We start from the raw sequence: 16182 nt of genomic DNA, 5'->3' as shown, positions 1-16182 counted from the left end.
GGAATTAAAGTCTGAAGGTTCCTATGCGTAGTTCATTTAACAGAATGAATCTAGAAATGAAAACAAAAACAAACCTACTTTCTATGTTTCCAGAAGCTCAGTGTCCCCAAAGGCAACAGAAGTTCCTGGGTATCTATGGGGCATATTCCAGAATTTTAAACTCACAGTCCTCAAACCTTTTCCACTGTCCACACCTATGACTTTACTTCACTTCTACTGTCACCATTCCTCCCCAATGACACACACCACATGTCACGATTCCATTTTTCTTTTCACTATAAGCTGGCAGAGATGACACAGCCCGTGTAAGGCTCTTCATAGTTGAGGTACTTCTTCGTCAGGTGGCCCATATTTAAGTCAAACTACTCAGAGTAACACGTTATATAAATAGTTACCAATGAACACTTTTGCCAATAAACCAATTGGTTTAACGCCTATATTTCTTAATGTTTTCCTTTTATATTTAACTTATGAACAAGAAATCCAAGGATTAGCCAAATACCAAAATAAATATGGGCAAAGAATTTTAAATACCAAAGGGGTGGTGTAGCTGAGAACTGCAGCCTGGCTTATGGGGTGAAGTGAGGGAAGAAAATGAGCACATATATACTCTGTACACATTCAGTGTTGTCACTGTTCTAGTCTCGTGCTTAAGGTTAAGGTTCTACCATAATCAGGGTGCTTTACACACACACACACACACACACACACACACACACGGGCATGTTTGCAGTTTTCCCAACATACAACAAAAGACTCACTGAATGCAAACACATTTCCCAAACCCTGAAACTTGAAACCTCACACACACACACACACACACACAGAGGCATGTTTGCAGTTTTCCCAACACACAACAAAAGACTCATTGAATGCAAACACATTTCCAAAGCCCTAAAGTTTGAAACCTCAAACTCTGAATCTTCCTTGCCATTAACCAAGATCCAAAGACTTTGTATTTCTAAAAACTACTCTTAAAGAATAAAAGAAACCAATTTACTTTAACTGCTCCTGCTATAGAAAACAGATAACCAACTTTAGCCGACTTTCCAGAGATGAAAATCACAAAGTATAGTTCTCTCTCACCACAGCAACTGCAGTGAGGAGACTATGCTGACAGATAATTCCAGAATGGTGACACTGAGGCCCGTACTTCCTAAACTTCCATTGTACACTGTCTCTATCCTCTTATAAAATAAGCAAATATATTTAAGAGAAGAAATGGAAAAAGAGCCCTGAATTAAGCTTGCAACAAGAGAATGGAGAGCAGTAATTTTGTGAAAGATAATCATACAATTCAGTAGGATACATTTGTACATTCTCTGTTGAGGGAGGAAAAAAGGGTATTCAATTGAATTTGATTAAACTTTTCATTTAGAGACATCAATAAAACTCTAGATGCTACAAATATGACAAATTGGTGTACTTGTTCTCATTATGGCCCAAATCCCTATCTGTATCACAGAATTTTAGTATCTTAGCACAAAGGATAATCTGACCCACATTTAAGGATTATCTCCTCACATCTGCAGAAGTCCAACCCAGTTTTTTTTTTCCTGCCAGTCTGTTTAGCTCCTAAGTAGATTCTCCAGCTTTTCAGATACCCCAGGTGCCACAAACATGGACTCAACTCTACTTTGGCCAATAAATACGTGATTTTTAACACATAGTACTGGTACTGATTTTCAGGAAAAAACAAAAACAACAAAAAGCTAATAATAGGTCACAAAAGAGAGAAAAGGAAAGAGAGGCCAGCTACTCATTTACCTTGATCATTAGCCATTTTATCAGAGGAGTCCGCTAACAGGCCAAGCACAGGGGAAGAAAAAGACAAGAGCAAGGATCACAAGCTTTGAAGATGGGACAGGCAGAATTTTTAAAGGAAAAAAATTAAAACCCCGCAAACTTCCAAGCACCTTGAGTCTTCTTTTTCGTGCTAACAGAAAAGAAATCCATGTATGTTTTCCATATTTCCACAGACTCAGTCCCCAACTTACTGTTATTTCCTAAGCTCACCTGGTTCAATATTTTACTGTCACTTTCTTATCTAGAGTTTTCTTTAAAGGGCCCCTTTTGTCTCTTTCTCTCTACAAAGGTCAGTGAACAAGCCTTTCACCGTTAAGAGCCTGCATGTGTTGAAAGAGAATCATCCATCACAATAACATGCTACTACTCTATCTAGGAACCAAGAGAATCCCATCTGATCTGACTGGCTTAGATCACTGCAGTTCATCTGCCTTGAGCAGCCCGGAGTCAAAGTTCCCCTGTCAATGATAGGTTTAGGTCAGTAACCTAGGGAGCACTGATCTGGTGGTCAGGGGGTAGGATCATGTTCAGATAAATGCCCACACGGTAGCTTGTAAGCACATCATCAGGATTTTCTGTATCATCCACAGTCTCTACATGCTAAAGTGACATGTACACGCATAATCCCACTCAAGAGACACACAATGGAACACTCTGTTTGGGGGCCTTTACCTTTGGGTGTTCTGAACTGGACAGCTTCAGACATGGGCCCCATGCCCTTTGAGTTCCGGGCTTGGATTTTGAAGTAGTATGGTGTGTCAAGTGTTAATTCCTGTATCTGGTGAGTCAGCCTGTTTCCCACAACAGGCTCGATAACCCAGTCATGTATCTCTGCATTCACATCCGTGCTGTAATATATGATGTAACCTATCCAAAGGGATTAATGGAAAAAGAAACCTTATTCCTGCTCTTTCTTTTGTGATCAGTAAGTCTATAAAAGATATATGTCACAGCATACACAAATAGAGAACTAGTTACAGATTAAATTAACAATAGTAACAAGTATTTTAAATGCTACACTAAATATAATACAGAGAAAACCACAATTTCAACAGTGCCAGACTATAAATTATTATCTGTATCAGCAGCTGAAGTAATAAAAGTAGTTAAGGTAAAAATATAGGGTTAACTACTCTCAAAAGCTAGGAAATTATATAAGGAAACCATACTAATCAACATTCCAACATTCTGTACTTCAACGGTCTACTTCAGTTAAGTTAATGCAGTTTTGAAAAAACTTAATGGCCATTACCATCAGTAATGGCCTGACAGTGCTATTTGAACTGTCACCAATGTGATCTCCCAGGAGAAAAACTCCGAGGAGATGGGCAGCCACCTTTGCTAGATTCTCCCAAACGTGAGGTAGGTGAAGTCACAGTGAAACATCACCTGATCGCATCCACCAGAGGGCGCTCTATATCCACAGTTGAGGAAGGAAGAACTACACCCACAAGCGTACACAGTGCAAAAAGGCACTGACAGCATCATTTCTGGTTTTTAAACACAAAATGTAATGTAATCCATGTCAAGTCACACTTAATTCCTTTAAGGAAGAGGCAAATTATAAAACCTAAATTAAAAATGACATAACGACTGGGGATTTAAGGAAAGGGATTCCTAAAGAAAGCTGAATGCTCAGTTCAGTTCAGTCGCTCCGTTGTGTAAAACCCTTTGTGACCCCATGGACTGCAGCACGCCGGGCCTCCCTGTCCATCACCAACTTCCAGGGCTTACTCAAACTCATGTCCACAGAGTCGGTGATGCCATCCAGCCACCTCATCCTCTGTCGTCCCCTTCTCCTACTGCCTTCAATCTTTGCCGGCATCAGGGTCTTTTCAAATAGGTCAGTTCTTCACATCAGGTGGCCAAAGTATTGGAGTTTCGTCTTTAGCATCAGTCCCTCTAATGAATATTCAGGACTGATTTCCTTTAGGATGGACTGGTTGGATCTCCTTGAAGCCCAACGGACTCTCAAGAGTCTTCTCCAACACCACAGTTCAAAAGCATCAATTCTTCAGTGCTCAGCTTTCTTTATAGTCCAACTCTCATATCCATACATGACTACTGGAAAAACCATAGCTTTGACTAGATGGACCTTTGTTGGCAAAGTAATGCCTCTGCTTTTTAAAATGTTGTCTAGGGTGGTCATAACTTTTCTTCCAAGGAGTAAGCGTCTTTTAATTTCATGGCTGCAGTCACCATCTGCAGTGATTTTGGAGCCCCCCAAAATAAAGTCTGTCACTGTTTCCTCTGTTTCCCCATCTATTTCCCATGAAGTGATGGGACCAGATGCCATGATCTTCATTTTCTGAATGTTGAGTTTTAAGCCAACTTTTTCACTCTCCTCTTTCACTTTCATCAAGAGGCTCTTTAGTTCTTTGCTTTCTGCCACAAGGGTAGTGTCATCTGCATATCTGAGGTTATTGATATTTCTCCCGGCAATGATTCCAGCTTGTGCTTCATCCAGCCCAGCGTTTCTCATGATGTACTCGGATAGAAGTTAAATAAGCAGGGTGACAATACACAGCCTTGACTCCTTTTCCAATTTGGAACCAGTCTGTTGTTCCATGTCCAGTTCTAACTGTTGCTTCCTGACCTGCATACAGATTTCTCAAGAGGCAGGTCAGGTGGTCTGATGTTCCCATCTCTTGAAGAATTTTCCACAGTTTGTTGTGATCCAAACAGTCAAGGGCTTTGGCATAGTGAATAAAGCAGAAGTAGATGTTTTTCTGGAACTCTCTTGCTTTTTTGATGATCCAACAGATGTTGGCAATTTGATCTCTGGTTTCTCTGCCTTTTCTAAAACCAGCTTGAATATCTGGAAGTTCACGGTTCACATGCTGTTGAAGCCTGGCTTGGAGAATTTTGAGCATTACTTTACTAGTGTGTGAGATGAGTGTAATTGTGCAGTTGTTTGAACATTCTTCGGCATTACCTTTCTTTGAGATTGGAATGAAAACTGACCTTTTCCAGTCCTGTAGCCACTGCTGAGTTTTCCAAATTTGCTGGCATATTGAGTGCAGCACTTTCACAGAATCGTCTTTTATGATTTGAAATAGCTCAACTGGAATTCCATCACCTCCACTAGCTTTGTTCATAGTGATGCTTCCTAAGGCCCACTTGACTTTGCACTCCAGGATGTCTGGCTCTAGGTGAGTGATCATGTCATCTTGATTATCTGGGTTGTGAAGATCTTTTTTGTATAGTTCTTCTGTGTATTCTTGCCACCTCTTCTTAATATCTTCTGCTTCTGTTAGGTCCATGTCATTTCTGTCCTTTATCGAGCCCATCTTTGCATGAAATGTTCCCTTGGTATCTCTGATTTTCTTGAAGAGATCTCTAGTCTTTCCCATTCTGTTGTTTTCCTCTATTTCTTTGCATTGATCACTGAGGAAGGCCTTCTTATCTCTTCTTGCTATTCTTTGGAACTCTGCATTCAGATGGGAATATCTTTCCTTTTCTCCTTTGCTTTTCACCTCTCTTCTTTTCTCAGCTATTTGTAAGGCCCCTCAGACAATCATTTTGCCTTTCTTTTTCTTGGGGATGGTCTTGATCCCTCCTGTACAATGTCACGAACCTCTGTCCATAGTTCTTCAGGCACTCTGTCTATCAGATCTAGTCCCTTAAATCTATTTCTCACTTCCACTGTATAACTGTAAGGGATTCGATTTAGGTCATACCCGAATGGTCTAGTGGTTTTCCCTACTTTCTTCAATTTAAGTCTGAATTTGGCAATAAGGAACTCATGATCTGAGCCACAGTCAGCTCCCGGTCTTGTTTTTGCTGACTGTATAGAGTGTCTCCATCTTTGGCTGCAAAGAATATAATCAATCTGATTTTGGTATTGACCATCTGGTGTTGTCCATGTGTAGAGTCTTCTCTTGTGTTGTTGGAAGAGGGTGTTTGCTATAGCTAGTGCGTTCTCTTGGCAAAACTCTGTTAGCCTTTGCCCTGCTTCATTCTGTACTCCAAGGCCAAATCTGCCTGTTACTCCAGGTATTTCTTCACTTCCTACTTTTGCATTCCAGTCCCCTATACTGAAAAGGATGAAAAGGACATCTTTTTTGGGTGTTAGTTCTAGAAGGTCTTGTAGTTCTTCATAGAAATATTCAGCTTCTTCAGCATTACTGGTTGGGGCATAGACTTGGACTACTGTGATATTGAATGGTTTGCCTTGGAAATGAACAGAGATCATTCTGTCGTTTTTGAGATTGCATCCAAGTACTACATTTTGGACTCTTTTGTTGACTATGACGGCTACTCCATTTCTTCTAAGGGATTCTTGCCCACAGTAGTAGATATGATGGTCATCTGAGTTAAATTCACCCATACCAGTCCATTTTAGTTCACTGATTCCTAAAATGTCGACGTTCACTCTTTCCATCTCCTGTTTGACCACTTCCCATTTGCCTTGATTCATGGACGTAACATTCCAGGTTCCTATGCAATATTGCTCTTTATAGCATCAGACTTTACTTCCATCACCAGTCACATCCACAACTGGGTGATGTTTTTGCTTTGGCTCCATCCCTTCATTCTTTCTGGAGTTATTTCTCCACTGATCTCCAGTAGCATCATGGGTACCTACCAACCTGGGGAGTTCATCCTTCAGTGTCCTATCTTTCTGCCTTCTCATACTATCCATGGGGTTCTCAAGGCAAGCATACTGAAGTGGTCTGCCGCTCCCTTCTCCAGGGGACCACGTTGTCAGACAATGCTAAGAGATGCTTCTCAGTTTCCTTTGTTGTTCAGTTGCTCAGTTGTGTCCGACTCTTTGCGACCCCCATGAACTACAGCACACCAGGCTCCCCTGTCCTTCACTGTCTCCCTCAGTTTGCTCAAACTCATTTCTATTGAGTTGGTGATGCCACCCAACCATCTCATTCTCAGTCACCTCCTTCTCCTCCTGTCCTCAATGTTTCCCAGCATCAGGGTCTTTTCCAGTGAGTCGGCTCTTCACATCAGGTGGCCAAAGTTTTGGAGCTTCAGCTTCAGCATCTGTCCTTCCAATGAATATTCAGGGTTGATTTCCTTTAGGACTGGATGGTTTGATCTAGTTGCATCCAAGGGACTCTCAAGAGTCTTCTCTAGCACCACTGTTCAAAAGCATGAATTCTTCGACATTCAGCCTTCTTTATGGTCCAACTCTTAACATCCATATGTGACTACTGGAAAAACCACAGCTATGACTCTATGGACCTTTGTCAGCAAAATGACAAAGGTCACTCTGCTTTTTAATGTACTGTCTAGGTTTATTACAGCTTTTCTTCCAAGGAGCAAGCATCTTTTAATTTCATGGCTGCAGTCACCTTAGGCCACCTTTTCATACAAAGGAACTTCAGGAGGCGAATTCTGGCTCCACAGCATATATTATCTGGATCAGAGGCAGGTTTTTCTCCTTGATAAAGATGAGGAAGGCATAGTGCCTTCTACTCTGGAAGTCCAAGGGAAAATTCAAGGTCCTGTCAGAGGTCCAGGCCAACTCAGACTTTTAACTTGAGTTGTAAGAGCACAGGAAGCTGAAGTAGCAATTCTGGATGAAAAAAGAAACTATAAGCCTAACGGATATTTTTGAGCTTTGGGGTAAAAGAGGTGAATTTATATTTATTGGGTATCACCCTGTAGAATTAGGCAGCGTCTTCAACCCCAAGACCCTGGTCATGTAGTCAAAGACAGAGAAGAATAGCTCTCTTGAGGACAATAAATAAGTCTGTATGTTCTACCATAACCAAAGACCGTCTAGTGCAACCCACACCATTGGAGTTTCATGAAATATGGGTCAGAACAACCAGCTGGCGACTCCTTTTTATGTCATTGAACAGCACCCCTTGCTTCAATTTCCAGGACCATCATGTCACATAGCACCCCAAAAAATGGTCAGGTCAAGTCTTGAGACCCCCATTCCTCCCAAGAAAAAGGCATTCTCCTAGAATGCAGGAACAGGGAACAGCCACACACTCACAGGCATCTCTGGCCTCTTACCTGTAATCTTGCCATTGGCTTCAGAGGGAGGCTGCCAATTTACAATTATGGTCCTAGGTTTCCCCTCTTTACTCACAACTGTCACATCCTTGGGCGGAGAAGTAGGAACTACAAAAGAATAACACTTTTAGTAATTCCTGTTCATTTCAACTGAATTCACCATTTCCTCAACCGTCTCCATTTAGAAGGCACAATAAAGGGTACAGCCTCTTGGCTTCAAAGAACTCACTGTCTGTCTATAAACAGCCCCAAGAAAAAGAAGAATATGCAAAGTACCAAAGAGGAAATACCATATTGAGAGGACAAAGAACAGGCATCCCAGACGGGGAGGTCAGGCAGGATGGTTAGGTAAAATTAAAAGCCACCTGCAGTCCCTGCTTGGTAGATCAGGAGACAGAAAATGAGAAAAGTCATGTAATGTGCCCAAGACTACGTTTTCTCCCCTAATTTGGATTATTTTGTTAGAAAATTTTTAAGTGTAAAGTAACTTTGTCTCTACCTATATATAGTTGGCTTTCCAAACCAAATATGATATTTGAAAACCACCATTCCCCTAAAGAATAAATGATTTACAAATTAATGTTTTATTATGTTAAATTTGCACCGAAAAGATAGTCAACCATTAAAGGTTATTGCTCTGAAATGTAAAGCTGTTTACGGAACAGAAAAGCCAATTAAACAAAAACGACAGTGAGTCTGGGTTTCCATGGTAGTGGTGGTGAAGTTTCTAGGTCGTGTCTGGACCTTGCGACCCCATGGACTGTAGCCCCACCAGGCTCCTCTGTCCATGGGATATTCTCAGGCAAGAATACTGAAGTGGGTAGCCATTTCTTCCTCCAGGGGATCTTCCGAGCCAGAGATCAAACCCACATTTCCTGCATTGCAGAAGCCCCTTATGTTTCCATATTATGGCTGAAAACTTTTAATGTATTAATACTAGTTGGGAAATCAGCATATTAAGTATATCCTTACATTTATTCTTTTCCTGAAATACTAGAAATCTCCTGGTATGAAATGGAAGGAAGCCAAGCCCAGTGAAATGTAAACTCCTAATGGAATATCATTTATTACCTAATGGGCTGGAATGAAAGCACAAAGGTATTTTTAAAACTGGCAAAGAAAGCAAACTCAAGTTCTATTTACGTTTTTGTGCACTGCATTTCTTTCTCTCCGAATCTATCCCTTTTTTTTCTCTGTAGGAAATTCAACCAACTGTGCCAAAGATAAGACATCAGGGCCAAACCCAGTCTGGAGAGACTTTATAGCTCCGTTTTTTTCATTATTCACATAAAGGAGAGAAAGAAATAGGGAGGTGGAATAGACAGAGCCTCCCAATGGTTACACATATCCCCATGCCAGGGAAGTATAAGGGGCAGAAGGGCAGGCCTACAAGTGAGCAAAAAGCAAGCAAACCTTTCAAATTAGATGGCTTGCTTTCCCCTTAATTTACTTAGCTGTATTTTTTCTTTCATGTTTACTTACAGACAAAAACCCTAAGAATACTCCAGTGGGAGACTTTATAAGACACTAACCAGTTTGCAAGAAAGCTTCCAGGGAAGTTTAGGAGAGCTCTGGTAAAGTGCTGAGGCTCTAGCAAGCATGGTATTGGTAAAGGGCAGGCTACTTCATCTTTTCTATCTCAATTTTCCAGGAAGGCAAGGTTAAAAACCGTAATTCCTTACATCTACACAGTGCTTTATTACTTACCATTTGCTTTATTTATTGGGTAATTTATTTTACCCTATCAAGTAGAAAAGACAGCAATTACCCCTCTTTTATAGATGGAAGAAATAGCTTCAGAGAGGCTGGATGACTTGCTTATATAGTCAGTAGGTGGCTGACCTTGGAATTGAACTCATGTCTCATGATTCCTAAACTCTAGTACATTCTGCATTATTTCTTTCTGCTATTTGCTAATGTTCTTGAACAATGATGAAAAAACCAAAATTCTTCAGCTGGGAAAGCAAACACTGAACTCCAGCTGTAGCTGCTCTCACTGTGTTCTGTAAATATGTCAATTCACACACTTAGTTCTTTCCTTGGGTAGTAAAGAGAGGTGATGAGGCGCCTCATGACTTCGGATGTGGTACAACATTAGCACGGACTTTCCTGGCTTTCACATCTAGTGAAGAGAAGAAATGCCATGTGACAAAGTTCTGACAACACATACCTAATTCAAAAGTAGTCCCGTGGGCTGTCATGCTCCATGTGCTTGATCTTCGACCTTTGGTCACCATCACAGAGAATTCATAGAGTGTATTTGGTTTTAAACCAGTCACCAAATAACTCAAAGTCGTTGCATTAGCATTCTGGAAACATATGAATCAAGAGCTTCAGAATCAGAAAGTATGAATAATTAGCTCTTCTTACCCAGAGTGAATGTGCCAGTACCTTGTACTTGGTGTTTGCTGGGATGTTGGTTTTCCATCGGACTGTGTAGTATCGGGAGTCTGTGATCTTCTGGTGTTTGGGCAGGGAGTTGTCTGCCCAGGTGATCCTTATGGTGTCATGGCTCAGAATGGAAGCCTGAACTCCCACTGGTGGCATCATGGGAGTGGGATCTGGCACTGGAGTGTATGGAGCATTAATAACAAACAAATCAACTTCAGAAGTGTCTGGGGTAAAAAGTAATTAAAAATGGAAGTGGCATTTTAACATAAACAAAAACAAAAGGGAAATGCAAGGTAATATAATGGAATGAAAGGTGAGAAATGGAGAAAGAGAAAGAGAATCCAGAGTTAATATATAACCATCATTCATTTAAAACAATATTTCCACTTGTGTTCTTTCAGGAAACACTTGCAGGAAAGCACCTAGAGAAATAGTACTTAACTATTTTCTACTACTGTAAACTGCGTGTATATTGAATAGGTAAATAAAATTTGGTAATCCAGTGTTCCCCAGTGGCTCAGACGGTAAAGAATCTGCCTGCAATGTGGGAGACCTGGGTTCGATCCCTGGGTTGGCAGGATCCCCTGGAGGAGGGCATGACACCCACTCCAGTATGCTTGCCTGGAGAATTCCCACTGAGGAGCCTAGTGGGCTACAGTCCACGGGGTCGAAAAGAGTCGGACACGACCGAGTGACTAAGCACAGCACACATCATTCAAACTTGACTTTTCTTTGTCTTAAAATTTTTTCTTTAAATAACTTGAAAATTCTACCTTAGATCCAAAAAGGATCACTAAAAGAAGAAAACTGCTTCTAAAATCAAGGGTATTTTTCCTAAATAAGTAACACAAAGCTCATGATCTATTTTGGTATTTCAGTGAATGTGGTTGAATTTTGGGGGATGTTGCTTATCACACTGGACATGTAAGGGCCTCTCCTCTAAAATCTGAATTTGAATATCAGCCAGTGGAAACTCAGCCTGGTCTTGGAACTGGGTGTATCTGAAACCCACACAGGGTCCAATTCAGATCTGCTGATGCCCAGGGTCTAAAAGCAGTACCACAACATGGCTTACATTCAAGTAAAGCAAAGGGAATCCAAGGGCATTACTCTTCATGAAGGAAAGGTAAGCTTATAACATGCGGGAGTATTTTATACTTTTCCCAGTAGACTCAGAAAACAACCCACTGATTAATCCCAATCAGTTTTGGGAAATGCCCCAGCTATTAAGGATTTAAGTGACACAGCTTTATGAACTTAAGAAATCAGAGCACTTTTTGATAGAAGGAAAAGTCTATACTCATGTGCTGTCCTGAACCATATGCAACAGACATATTCTCTAAGCAGCACCGTCAAAACAAGGCCGGAACGAGCCCAAAGGCACCATGACGTGCGGTAATAGGGAAGCATCCAACGCGCTTTCCCAGCTCTCGGTCAGGTACTTAAGTACACACACACTGATTTATTTTAAGTGAAGGTCTTAAAATGGGTATCCCATTTAGCTATGGTGACTAGTCCTTCCTATAACCTAAAATCTGAGACAGCAGGGGCCTTATTTATGAATAATTGCCAAGCTAAAGCAATAATCTCCATCTGTGTATTTCCTACCCAATGAACACTGAAAATAACAGAACAGCACACATAATAATCAAGGGCTTTGTTCAAAGATCAGGACACATACCAATTAGCTAAAGAAAATGCACCTTCAGGTGCAAAAGTCACTAAGACTGCGAGATTTTTTCTTATTGTAACAACTCTTAGAAAAGACAGCTAGGTAACATGACTTAGGAATGTTTCTTCTTGTGTACTTCTAGCCACGCTATATTTTTAAATCACATAAGAGAAAATAATTCCAAATTTGTTTTTTCCCTATTACAGACTGATTTAAGAAAGTAGCAAACCCTTTATTTAAATATTCTCTTTCATCTTATGTTTTTTCTTTTCTGACATACCAAAGCTATTTTTAAAAGAACTTATAAATTGTAAGCACGCAGGAGCAGAAGACAGAACTATCAAATATGCAGTAATGGTATTGATCTTGGTAAGTAAAAGCATAAAAACAGGCGACAGAGATTATCTTTTTAAAATGAATAATGCCAAATCCGTACTGTATGCAAAGCATCCAGAATACACAGCAGGCAATACAGAGTCACAATTTTGTTTTGAGAAACAAAAGAATATTACTGAAAGCGATACATTCTTTGATTTCCAGTACCATTTAGAAAAATTTACAATTCTAATATATTTACTTCAGTAAATTTTCTCATTCAGATCTAGATCTACATCATGTTTTACATATCTACAGAAATTTTACATCATTCTTTTAAAGATATTTTAATAGATAAATTACAAAGAAAAGTAATAAATATTTGGTCTCTTTTGTAATAAATTTACAGTTTATCAAATGGATGGTACATATAGCTTTATGCTGTCTATATAAATAAATCTTATAAAAAGCACATAGAAAAATACTTTCCCAACTAATTCAAGTACTAATAAAGAAAATGTTGGATTTATCAATCTAATACATTTATTCCATTAATAACCTATATATTTTCTCAGAGATATGGAGATCCTTTAACTTTTTTCTCCTTTTAGTTATAACTCACATGACTAAAAGATGAAAAATCACTTTTAACTCTCTCATGACTACGCTTTCTAGATCCCAACATATTAAAAACATGTGCTATACAATTACATAGATGTGTTTACATGACAGGATTAATATTTTCTAAAAAGCAAAGCAGGATTTAACAGAACTTTCTGTGTTGAAAGCCCATTTACCCTCCTATGAGGCCTCACCCTAAACTGCCATATCCTTTTCCTTCCACTGACACCCACGGGGCAGGCCTCATGCTAACATTCTACTTAAGCTGCAGGAAAATACGCGGACAACCAGGGATGGACAGGATACCTTACCTGTGTGAGGTCTGGTCACAGCACTCTCGTACAAGGGGATACCTTCACCTACGTTGTTAAATGCTTTCAGGGTAATCACATAGTGAGAGCTGGGATCTGAAGGAAAGAAACAAGTGGAGACACGTAAAAAACTCTCACTACAGAATTTTAAACATTCACAGATGACTGTGTGTAATCTTAATTGTAATAAAAGCCGAGTCAAGTGAAGTCGCTCAGTCGTGTCTGACTCTTGGCGACCCCATGGACTGTAGCCTACCAGGCTCCTCTGTCCATGGGATTTTCCAGGCAAGAATACTGGAGTGGGTTGCCATTTCCTTCTCCAGAGGATCTTCCCGACCCAGGGATTGAACCTGGGTATCCCGCATTGTAGGCAGATGCTCTTACCATCTGAGCCACCAGGGAAGTCTCAAAAAAAAACCAGGTCATACTTTAAAATTTTTTTATGTGGGATTATTCTGAGGGGTGGGGAGGAATGGAAATGGGAGCATACAGATTATAGAAAAACTGGCTGGGATCAACTTCCTGTAGTCCCAGGAGCAAGGGAGACTGTTCCTGAATCTTCTCTTGGCTTCAAGTCATCAGTGGTTTAGTGATGTTACTGTATAGAGAAGAGTCTGGATTAAAAAGAATACGTAGGATTTCCATGTGTTGGAATCCCACAGGTGCAGCTTGGACTTAAACAAACCCCATTCCTTCTCAGAAGGAGGCAGCGATTGGAACAGCCAAGCTAGAGAAGTAGGAGAGAAACTGTTAAACCAGTTAACCGTTGACGGTCCTTAACTCTCTGGGATGCCAACCTCATCTAGCTTTCATGCAGACTTCTTGGTTGGAGAAGACATGGCCCAGGCTTTCAACTGGCTAAGATGATGATCATGTAAAATGCTGCTAGTTAGATTTGGTGAAAAAGAGGGATATTATATAGTTGGAATAGCATTCATTCTCCTATTGGCTAAGGCAAATCTGGAAGACTCTGCTTTATCACATTCCTGATCCAGGCAAGGTTTAGTACAGGTACTTCGAGAGTCTAGTCTCAAAATGAAGACTGGGGTTCCACTGAAGCGTTGTAGGGTGGGGAGTTGACCCACACCACTCACTTCTGGTAAAGCTGGGCAGTTTTTCAAGGTGGCCACACCTCAAGTGGCCTTCATTTCTTCAAAAGCTGCTTGGTGGCCCATTTTCTAGATACCATTGAGCAGTATATAAAGGTACCTGGTCTTCCAGTGTGAGAAAGAACTGACAACAAATGGAATAAATAAGAGTTAGTACTTGACTGGCAGGAAAAGGTGCTGATATGGACAACATGGTAGAAGGTGATGCCATTCATTGAGACTGGGGACAGAAGAATCACAATACACATTTTCCAGACTTGATTCTAGGCCCCCTTCTAGTCCTACTCTTCACTCTCTGCCCATGTGCTTCCATTCATTTCCTTGGATGGATTAGCATACATGTGTGATCCAATGCAAATTAGTCCTGACTTTTCTTCTGAGCACCAGACCTGTTCAACTGTCTATTGGGCATCTCCATCTCTTGGATGTCTCAAATCTCTTTCTCTCCCCTTCCTCCGCCCCTTCAGATCTGCTCCAGTTTTCCCTAGAGTTCATAAATGGCATGACTAGGCATGCTGTTGTTCAAGCCAGAAACATGGGAGTCATTAAGACCTCTCTCTCCCTCCTTCCTTACATAAGTGATCAAGTCTTGTTGATGCTACCTACATGCCTCCCACCACTCTGCCTCATTCCCTGTGCTCACTCTTTATTGGCCACCTCTCAGTCCACCGAGCGGTGTGTGCTCTCCTACGACTGGGTTGTAACCTGTGCAGCAGATTGTAACCTGTGTAATCTGTCCCCTATGCTGCAGACATACAACACTCTTATTTACTCAGACACTGCCCGTGCATCTGAAAGGGGCCATCCCAGACTGGATGACCTCTTTAAATACATAGCCTGTAGCATCTCAATTCTCCTCCTCAGCATTCTAAAAATTTAAATTATTTAAAAATTATATTATCTCTAATCATTGGAATCACATCTGCTTGATTCTCTATTTCTATTGTGCTCTATTTCTAGCACAGTGTCTGGGGTATTTGCTGATTGAGTGAAAGTCTGCAGAAGATACTAACTTTAATTTTGATTAAATTATGATAGACTATAAGATATTCTATCATGATTTATCATATTCCAGTACAGATACCCAGCAAGCAGATGTTTATATAGATTTGAAGCTCAGAGAGAGCTCTAGTTTGATTAATAAATGCATTCTTATGTGTATTTCTCCACTCCACTGACTTTTCTTTTGTTCAACATTATATGTATCTTAAATCTATCTGATAAATACTGCAAGTTTATTTTACTTTATGCCACACCAATTTTTTTTGCTGCTTCTCAGTGTGCACCTTCTTTACTACTAAAGTATGTCTACTGCCTTCAGCACATGCAGGGCTCCTTCTCAGCTCTTGTTTCCAATCACTATTCTCCCTCAGTCTTTCAAGTACAAGTCAGGCTTCTTCCCTGCCTGCTCCACTGTGCCTTACCACCTCCTCCTCCTCTGAACACACTTCACTTCAACGCTTCTGTTTCCTGTGTTTTACTTTCCTTCTCCTGTTAGACTGAAAGAGGATTTTCATTTCAGTAGTTTTGTAAAGGAAACAGGAGGAGTGGGTGACCACAGAAGTATTTTTATCCTAGCCTATTCCTTTGCTCTCCTACAACTGCCTTATAAGACTGTTCATGTGGGGAACACTTCCCAGGTTAGCTGTGCTGTTTCTTCTTGAAAGGAAAAAGAAAAAGGCTACTCTGTTTTTGACTAAAGCATTAAATTGCTGCTTATCTTCTACCAGAAAAGATGACCCTAAGTAATTTATCGCTTGTTCTTGTGCTTAGTCGCTCAGCTGTGTCCAACTCTTTGTGACCCCATGGATTATAGCCCACCAGACTCCTCTGTTCATGGGGATTCTCCCAGCAAGAATACTGGAGTGGGTAGCTAGCCACTTCCTTCTCCAGGGGATCATCCCAACCCAGGGATCAAACCCAGGTCTCCCACGTTGCAAGTGGACTCTTTACTGTCTAAGTCACAAGGGAAGCC

The 16182-nt window shown here is 40.7% G+C and overlaps 1 protein-coding gene across 2 annotated transcripts in view; it reads right to left on the bottom strand.

Moving 5' to 3' along the window:
- Positions 1-16182, bottom strand: part of NEO1 (neogenin 1) — a 237205-nt gene that overhangs the window by 23807 nt on the left and 197216 nt on the right. For both annotated transcript variants that reach the window (XM_070377403.1, XM_070377404.1), the window contains exons 17-21: positions 13099-13194; positions 10180-10403; positions 9959-10097; positions 7789-7896; positions 2479-2673 (exon numbers count right to left, since the gene is read on the bottom strand). In XM_070377403.1, the coding sequence (XP_070233504.1) occupies positions 2479-2673; positions 7789-7896; positions 9959-10097; positions 10180-10403; positions 13099-13194 (762 nt within the window). The remainder of the gene's footprint in view (positions 1-2478; positions 2674-7788; positions 7897-9958; positions 10098-10179; positions 10404-13098; positions 13195-16182) is intronic.

The sequence above is a fragment of the Bos mutus genome, chromosome 10, assembly GCF_027580195.1.
Source record: "Bos mutus isolate GX-2022 chromosome 10, NWIPB_WYAK_1.1, whole genome shotgun sequence".
Taxonomy (NCBI): domain Eukaryota; kingdom Metazoa; phylum Chordata; class Mammalia; order Artiodactyla; family Bovidae; genus Bos; species Bos mutus.
This window is presented reverse-complemented; position numbering and strand designations above follow the sequence as displayed.